The sequence below is a fragment of the Malaya genurostris genome, chromosome 3 (genome assembly GCF_030247185.1).
Source record: "Malaya genurostris strain Urasoe2022 chromosome 3, Malgen_1.1, whole genome shotgun sequence".
Lineage (NCBI taxonomy): Eukaryota > Metazoa > Arthropoda > Insecta > Diptera > Culicidae > Malaya > Malaya genurostris.
Window position 1 is genome coordinate 113,761,199 of NC_080572.1, and position 9,718 is coordinate 113,770,916.

At 39.2% G+C, this 9,718-nt stretch overlaps 1 protein-coding gene across 1 annotated transcript; it reads left to right on the plus strand.

Annotated features, from left to right (window-relative positions):
- Window positions 1-487: 487 nt before the first annotated feature.
- Window positions 488-3,306, plus strand: LOC131433929 (leucine-rich repeat neuronal protein 3-like). The gene is made up of 2 exons (XM_058600550.1): window positions 488-589; window positions 802-3,306. The coding sequence occupies exons 1-2, from the start codon at window positions 488-490 to the stop codon at window positions 2,329-2,331; spliced, it is 1,632 nt and encodes a 543-aa protein (XP_058456533.1). The 3' UTR covers window positions 2,332-3,306.
- The last annotated feature ends 6,412 nt before the right edge of the window (window positions 3,307-9,718 follow it).

The window sequence follows — 9,718 nt, forward strand, 5'->3', positions numbered from 1 at the left end:
TTCACTACGATGAGAAATTTCTGCAACCCTTCGCTCTAGCAGCGTCACTGGGGATAGTCAGAAACGATTGCTTATCTATTTCACCGATTTTCTCTTATCAACAGGTAAATACGTATGATAACAGACCGGTCTAAGTTTGACTGTAACGATAAGAAAAAAAATGCACAACACGCAACAGAACCGATGTCACTTTTGAAGAAGAATTCAATCGCACTTTACACGAAATCAGTGATTTCTAACGACGGTTGATGGTTTCGGGAACAAATCGAGTGAAACCAATTCAGAAAGAACAAAAACATTCACACAAAAGACAACTATTGAACAAATCGTGCTTAAAAGTGGAGAAACAGGTGCGGAAAAATCAATTTTCCTCACGACAAGCGAGGGTGAAAAGGAACGAGCAAAAGTTTGAAAGTCTTGTTGAACAGCACGACGAACACCGAGGCGAACGGAAGCATGTCCAGATTATCCGCTGAAAAGGAAAATTATGCGTGAACGGAATTTTCTCGTACGGTTCCAATCTGGTAATAGCGAAGTCGAAGGCAAGGATGCCACGACACCGGAGAAACGGGACGGTAGTAAATTAATGGTTGATTCATACTAATTAAAAATTGTACCCGGAAAAGGAAGTGTCTAAAAACAGACAAAAAGCAGCGCTTTTTCCTAGTGCTGAAAAGGAAAACGTTGTACGGTTAAATATTTGATGAGGAATGATAATTTTAATTAAAATTAAATTTGTGATCAACATAAACTGATAAGACGGGAATAAATATATGCCATAGAAAATTACTATCGGTGTAGGGGACCAGAAGCTTGCCACACAAAAGAGAAGTCGACCTGAACAAACAGAGAGCAAAGTTCATCACGAGAACCAAAAAAAGACTAACTGTGATAATGTTTGGAAAATTGTATCTTCTAATTAATGTTCTGACAACTTTCATCGTGATCGTGCATGGGCAGCAAGAAGATGATGCGGGTAAGATAGTAACAAAACTTTGCAATTTCGAAAAACCTCTGAAGGATCCAACAGATGAACTTCATGGCAGATTTTGTGACTGTGACGTTGAAAACTCTCCCCCATGGGGAATCCCGGTAGTAATAATTGACTGTCAGGACCATCATCTGCAAAATAGCATCTTTCAAGCGGAAAATTTGACACAAGGCACTGTGAAGCTGGATATGTCGTACAACAAATTCACCTCAATTCCTTACTTTATTGGTGAAAAATTGAAATACCTTAGCTTGCGTGATAATGCGATAGCAGAACTGAAAGATAAAAATTTTGCAAACATCACGAGTTTGCTGGAGCTAGATTTGAGTGATAACAAAATCGAACTCATCAGCAATGATGCCTTCGTAGGTTTGGAACTGTTGCGGAAACTGAATTTAGCAGGAAACCGAATTAAAGAGATACAAGTGAATACGTTTTCAATGTTCTTACATCTTGAACATCTCATCCTGTCCGATAACCCGCTCGGTGAATTCTTCAACTCTTCGGAAAACGATATCTTCCTAAAGGTAGGCGTAACACCCCGACTGGCCACAATCGAGCTGGCCGAATGCGGTCTCATCGACATTGACCTCTCGAACGGAATTGGTTTGGACACCATCGTATTGCGCCAGAATCAATTGATTCAGATACAGCGACTACCGAAGGCAGTTTCGCATTTGGATATCAGTGACAATCCCATTCGTGCAATGACCGCCAAATTTCTACCTAACCTGTTCAACTTGAAGTCACTAATCATGGAAGATATGCCGAATCTGTACAAACTGGACGAATACTCGTTGTATGGTTTACCGAGTTTGTCTCATTTAAATTTGCAAGGCTCTCGAAATTTGACCATTTTTGATCCGCATGCTTTCGGAAAAAATGTTATCCTCAACGAAACCGACATCGTGCTGGAGAAACTTATTCTCAAAGGTACGGGCATTCGCACACTAAACTCGTCACTTCAGTTTGCATTTGAGCAGCTTAAGGTTCTCGATTTGGCTGGAACCCCATTGAACTGTGACTGTCAAATTCGGTGGTTGAAGAAGCTAAACGTTACCACGGATGCGACAATTTGCTCCAAACCTGCCTCCCTGCGAGACCGGCGGTTCAATGACATTCAAATCAGTCAGTTCCAGTGCAGAGTGGAGAAGTCCTGGATCTATATGGTTTTCAATGTAATGCTGGTTATTCTACTAATCATACTGCTATTCGTTGGTGTCTATCTGGTCTATATAGCAATACGGCCCCGTCAGCAAGTGCAGCTCAGAAAAGTTGGTACCAATAGTCCGTATGCAAGAGTTACGATAGAGCCAAACCATGCGGAAAATTTCTACTAAGAATCCGCATCGTTTACGTGTAACCGTCGAAATAATTAACGAAGAACTAAGCTTTGATAGATACGAATAGATTAAGATCGTATACAACTTTATATATAAATAATTGTACTGTTCCGAACACAAACGATGAAAGTGAATAAAAAACTCTGTACTCCATTTTCTGAAAGTTATTTGACAATTTACGTCTCTACTCAGTATAGTTTGGCAAATCATCATGTATAGGTTAACTCCACAACAACACTGCCCAATCGAGAAAATTTATTGAATACTCAGTGTTCAATCAAATTAGAACAAAATATTGCTGTCGTTCAGGCCAGTTCCGAAGAAAACGACAATTTATCGATTCGTCGTTGTGCGCATCGACTTTATGGAAAATATTTTGTGAAGAATTAGGTTTGGTGCCATACGGAATTCAATCCGTTCCAGAATTAAAGCCACACGAACAATTCTCTTCAGTGATGAGGTGTATTTTTGGTTGAATGGATACGTCAACAAGCAAAGTTGCCGTATCTGAAGCAAAGATAATCCACACGCCGTTCAAGAATTACCGATGCATCCCGATGCATATATTGTTTGGTGCGGTCTATGGGCTGGTGGAGTCATCGGTCCTTATTTCTTTAAAAATGAGGAAGGAACCGTGAATGGAATCGACACAAAACCATGATCAACGATTTTTTTTCTCCAAATCTTCAAGATATGGATCTGGACGAAATGTGGTTTCAACAGGATGGTGTCACTTGTCATACTGCGGCCGAAACAATCGACTAATTGTAAGAACAATCCAACGACAACATTATTTCGATAAATCGACCGGTGAATTAGCCTCTCTGTACGTGTAATTTGACTTCACTCTATTATTTTTTATAGGGAGACGTAAAGTCATTGATTCATGTGGATAAACCAGCAACGATTGATGCTTTGGAAACCAATATTTAACGTGTCATTGATGAAATACGCCCTCAAATGCTTGAAAAATTGGTCGAAAATTGGACTTCCAAAATGACTTTTGTGAAAAATACCAAATAAAAATAATATTTGATCATTTCATATGGCCTGTGCTATATTTAAATTTCAAATCAGCAAGCTCTTAAAAAACACCCTTTACAATTCTACTCAACGCAAAGAGGACGAAAAATGTATGTGTATGTACCTTGAAAAAAAAATTTTCCCGCTCAATTTTCTCAGCGATGGCAGAACCGATTTCAGCAAACTTAAACTCGTTTAAAAGCTACTATTATAACATTGATCAAGTTCGAAGATCAAATGGCTGTCACTTCTGGTTCCGGAGATATAATGCTATAGATGACGTAAGCACATTTTGCTTCAGCTGAATTTTCTCGAAACTCTACTTTTCTAGTGAACGAATTTCGATAAACTCTAGTTTTATTTGGAAGCTAACAACGCTGATCAAGTTTGGAAGGGTTAGGGCGTACATTTCCGAATCGAAAGATGTAATAGTATATGTGATGTAACCAACAAATTTTTTTATGCACCAACCAAATCTCCGAGTAATTGATTTCGAAAGATTTATACTTACTTGAAGGCTACTATTATGTTATTTGATAAGCTCACAATACTAATGACCGAGGATAGAATCTTATGAATGATTTAATGAGACTATTTAAATGACAAGAGAAAGTTTTTTTGCAATCAAACTGGAATTCTGCCTGCACTACCTGAAACAAATGTTCGATTGGGTTCAAATTTTTGGTGTGAATTTATAATGGGGATTTTTTTCAAAACTAGTCTTAAAAACTGTCCCAGAAAGTATGGACGCACTTTGATTTCGCTGTAAATAATTCACAAGTGTTAGATATTCAAATTTTATTCGATATACTGATAATATTAAACTACAACAACAGAATATTATTCTCAACATTTGCTACTTAGCCATTGTAGACTAGCTGGCGCACCTTCTTGCGAACGTTCCTCATTAAATTCGAGGCGACAAGTTTTGACACTTTTTTCCAATCTTTTTCGAACTGTTGAATGGTTTCGGCTGCCGAGACATGTTTCCCAAGGTGTGCCTTCGTTAATGCCCAAAATTCCTCAATTGGTCGAAGTTGGGGGCAATTTGGTGGATTCATGTCTTTTGGGACGAAAGTGATATTTTTGGTAGTATACCATTCTACCGTTGATCGGGGCTGGTAATAATCAACTCAGTACTTCATCATCACCGAGTTCAGCTCACCTGCAAATCGGTTTCAAAAGCATCGCTGAACGAGTTGAGTAACTGGGTACCCATTTGTATAGAGAAAACATCGTTTCAACGTCGTAGTGTCAAGCAATCAGCAGATGAGCGCTGACTGCTCATCAAATATTAGAACCCACTGAGAGACGATTTGTGAGTTGTGATTTGATGTGTTTGTACATCAACACATTGAATCAGATTCCTTTGAAACTGTCTCGCTTGTATTCCCCACCCACCAGAGTTGCCATGGGCGGCCTGTGTTCGAATCGATGCCATTTCAATCCATTTCTCAAGACATGTTCTCGCATGCTGGAGAACGCATTCGTTTCAATAGCCAGTTGTGTTTAGCTCGAGACATGAAATTCAATCGTTTATGATACACATCACACTACGGTTCGACATTTGTTTTCGTACATTAATGCTCGAGTTCGTTTTGAGTACCAGCAAAAACAAAACCGAAAATCTGAGTTGTGTTGGCAGCTCTGTGGTTTAAGAATACACTCACCGGGGTAGCTCGGTAGAGTGATGCCAAACTCAGTACTCACTTTTTAAAACTAGGAATGAGAGTTGAATGCTATGAAATCAAAACTGAGAACCATCAATACCAACATAATTTGATGTCAGCGGTGCTCTGTATATTTGAGTGTGTTTGTTTAAATCAGCGATGATTTTCATCTTTACCATGATTTTTCGGATTGCATCGTAAATCATGTGGTGAGCTGATGAATAGAAAAAATCAAATCTTATGAGTGAGTTTTTCTCACCCTTTCCGTTGATTTCGAGTAGTGGCAAGAACCAAGATCTGGCCAGAAGACAACAGGATCCTTGTGGCTTCGAATCATGGGTAGAAGTCGTTTTGGTAAACACTCCTTTATGTATATTTCGCTGTTCATTGAAGCAGTGGTGATGAAGGGTTTCGACATCTTACCGCAGTTGCTTGCCAGACCATAGCTTTCTTGCCAAATTTTCGACTTCAATCGATGTCTCGGACTGGTTTTACACTGCCCTTCTCGCACCGTATAATATTGTGGTCCCGGCAAGGATTTGTAATCGAGTTTCACGTAGATTTCGTCGTCCATGATTATGCAGTTCAAATTTCCAGCAAGAATCGTATTATACAGCTTTCGAACCCTCGATGCTTCTTGTTTCGGACTACGTTTTGGTTGTTTCTGCTTCTTACAGGTTCGAAGATTCAAACGTTCTTTAGCATGAAGAACATTTGACTTCGAAGTGCCCACTTTTTGGCCACATCCCGAACTGAAACCTCCTTCTTTTGCTCGAACGCCTTCAGTATACGTTTATCTAACTGAGGATTAGCAAAACCTTTTTTTCGACCCGTTTTCGGTTTATCCTCAAAGGTTATCCTCACCGAACTTCCTGATTGCATTTCGCACGGCTTTTTCACTTACTCCTTCCATTTTTGCTATCTCTCTCAGTGATAGTCCACATTCTGTGCACCATTTGTACACAATTTTTCGACGTTGTCCTACTGAAAGTCCACGCATTTCGATACAAACTAATGAAAACGAATAAACAACTGCACAAGTGGTTAGAGAAGAGTGTAAATAACAGGACGCAGCCATAAAAATTGACAGATTTTGAACCATTGCGAAATGGCAGCGTTTTTTGTTTGCGTCCATACTTTCTGGGACAGTCTTTAAGAGAGAACGATAAGATTTTGATCGTAATTATCTCTTATTGCACTCATCAAAACATCATCATTTTTACTCCATTCCATTGAGAATATGTTCAGTATTTTAAAATAAAATTTTGAGTAGTATGAGTGAACTATAAATTATAGTTTTTCGACATTTTTCGATGACCATCAAAGAGAAAAGCTCATTTAAAGTTCCAGCCTTTCTCGAGATCGGATGACGGTTTTGGTGAAGTGAAGTGAAGTTTGATTCTCACGTTATCTACACACTGGGTTAGTATAAAAGGTGAAAATTCGGTCCGTTTTAATAATTCTTTGAGCACCTAACTGAGCAGAACAGTTTATCCAGTGCATTATAAACAGGTCATTTCGGTCGACCCAAGTCCAAGTTCAGAATCCAGGTCGAGAATTCAGCGATAAGTTTTCAGTCTTGTCTCCTTTATCCATACCTGTGAATTACAGAGATTGAGGGTGCCGACAATTATGGTTTTTTTTTTTCCATAAATACGTTTATTTCTTAAGGCAGTTTACATAAGTTTTTCTTCGCCGTAGCATCACTTTTACATAACATTCTTATCCTAATTTAATTCTAACATAGTCACAACGTTTTGAATTTATTAAAACATATTCTCTTATTACTTAAATATCATCTTAGGTAACTCGTCATTAATTATGAAATCTACTCGGAAATATTATTTGAACCAAACGATTAACTTCTATAAATTATAAAATAAGCTGTTATTTTCAGACATTCTGTTGATAATTTCATAAACTGTTTCGAGTTTGTTTGTATCATTACATAATTTTTATTCTAATTTAGCTATTGGTTGAACTCATGGACGCAGCTGGGATCAGAACTAAGTCTTAAAAGGGGCCTTTATTAAATTGAAACTCCAATTTTCTTTATGAAATGATAAATAAGTTTCATGTATGAAAGGTCACGACAAGCAAGAATGTCTCGAACTGGGATATTGGATAGTTTACCTTGGGTACGCAAAGAATTTATTAGTTGAGATCTGACATCACGATACTCCACGCATGTCCAAACGACATGATCAATATCCCGATAACCTTCTCCGCAAGCACAATGATTAGTCTCGGAGAGCCCAATTCGAAGGAGATGTGCATCTAACGTGTAGTGATTGGACATGAGTCTGGACATCACACGAATGAAATCCCTACTCACATCCAGTCCCCTGAACCATGCCTTTGTCGATATTTTCGGAATAATTGAGTGCATCCACCGACCCAGATCATCTCTATCCCAAGATGCTTGCCAGCTGGCAAGTGTTCTTTGGCGAGACGAACTATAGAATTCGTTGAAAGCAATCGGTCGCTCATAAATTTCACCCTCAATAGCACCACGTTTGGCTAAATTATCGGCTCTTTCATTGCCTGGAATGGAGCAATGAGCCGGGACCCAGACTATAGTGATTAGATAATTATTATTCAATATGTCGTTCAGACACTGTTTTATTTTACCCAAGAAAAACGGTTCATTTTTGCCAGCAGCGATTGAGCGAATGGCTTCAATTGCACTCAGACTATCTGTGAAGAGGAAATAATGGTTTGGAGATAATGTGACGATTACACTCAAACTATAATGAACTGCTGCTAGCTCTGCTATATAAACAGATGCAGGTTCTTGAAGCCTAAATGAGGCCGAAACATTATTGTTGAACATACCAAACCCTGTCGCTTCTTCAATTCGCGATCCGTCCGTGTAAAACATTTTCTCAGAGTCAATATGCCTGAACTTACTTAAAAATATTTTTGGGATTTCCGTCGAGCGTAGATGATCCGGGATTCCACGCACTTCACGCTGCATGGATGTATCAAAAAATAAAGTTGAGTCAGGGGCACTTAGGATGCTGACACGGATAGGAATATATCTTGAAGGGTTGATTTCCTGTGACATATGGTTAAAATATACTGTCATAAATTTTGTTTGAGATCGAAGCTCGACTAGTCGTTCGAAATTATTATTTACCATGGGATTCAGCACCTCACATCTTATTAGCAGGCGTGATGAAAGCTCCCAAAATCGATCTTTTAATGGAAGAACTCCCGCCAGAACTTCAAGACTCATTGTATGTGTCGAGTGCATGCAGCCTAAGGCAATTCGCAAACAACGGTACTGAATTCGCTCAAGTTTGATAAAATGAGAGTTTGCAGCGGAACGAAAACAAACGCATCCATATTCCATCACTGAAAGTATCGTTGTTTGATACAATTTTATTAGATCTTGCGGATGAGAACCCCACCAAGATCCTGTTATTGTTCGAAGAAAATTTACTCTTTGTTGGCATTTCGTTATCAGATACCTAATGTGTCCTCCCCACGTGCATTTGGAATCGAACCACACCCCGAGGTATTTAAAAGTTAAAACCTGTTGGATCATTCTTCCCATCATATGGAGCTGAAGCTGCGCGGGATCATGCTTTCTTGAGAAGACGACTAACTCTGTTTTCTCCGCAGAGAATTCGATACCAAGATGAACAGCCCAAACGGACAAGTTATCTAAGGTATCTTGCAATGGTTTATGCAGATCAATAGCTTTGGGCCCAGTAACTGAAACCACGCCATCATCTGCCAATTGCCTTAGTGTACATGGGGTTACTAGACAGCTGTCAATGTCATTCACGTAAAAATTATAGAGGAGCGGACTGAGGCATGAGCCTTGCGGGAGACCCATGTAGCTAATTCTGAATGTTGCCAAATCGCCATGTGAAAAATACATGCACTTCTCTGACAAAAGGTTGTGCAAATAATTATTTATAACCGCTGGAAGTCCATGTTGGTGGAGCTTGTCTGAAAGAACATCAATGGAAACTGAATCAAATGCTCCTTTAATGTCTAAAAATACAGATGCCATTTGTTGCTTTTGAGCGAAGGCAATTTGGATGTCAGACGAAAGTAATGCAAGGCAATCATTCGTCCCTTTATTTCTACGGAAGCCAAACTGAGTATCTGACAACAAACCGTTCGTCTCGACCCAAGTGTCGAGACGTCGTAGAATAATTTTTTCGAACAATTTTCTGATGCAGGACAACATCGCAATGGGTCTATATGAGTTGTGATTGGAAGCTGGTTTCCCCGGCTTTTGAATGGCGATAACTTTCACTTGTCTCCAGTCAGGCGGAACAATATTTTGCTCAAGAAACTTGTTGAACAATTCCAACAAACGTCTTTTTGCGAGGTCGGGCAGATTCTTCACCAAGTTGAATTTAATTCTGTCCAACCCAGGGGCGTTATTGTTACAAGACAAGAGTGCTATAGAAAATTCTATCATTGAAAATGGGTTATTAATAAAACCATTATTTGGAGGAGATTCCCGTATAATGCTTTGCGTAGGAACAGAATCTGGGCAAACTTTCCTAGCAAAGTCAAATATCCATCGGTTCGAGTATTCATCACTCTCATTGCCCACGTTACGATTCCTCATTCGTCTGGCCGTATTCCAAAGAGTGCTCATTGAGGTTTCTCTTGACAAACCTTCGACAAAATGTCTCCAATAGCTACATTTCTTGGCCCGAAGTATG

What these genes read in the sequence shown, in the direction of transcription:
- LOC131433929 (XM_058600550.1), top strand. Translation starts at nt 488, where the DNA reads ATGCGTGAACGGAATTTTCTCGTACGGTTCCAATCTGGTAATAGCGAA. An exon ending in GGGACGGTAGTAAATTAATG is followed by an intron (nt 590 to 801) that starts GTTGATTCATAC and finishes CTATCGGTGTAG; the next exon opens with GGGACCAGAAGCTTGCCACA.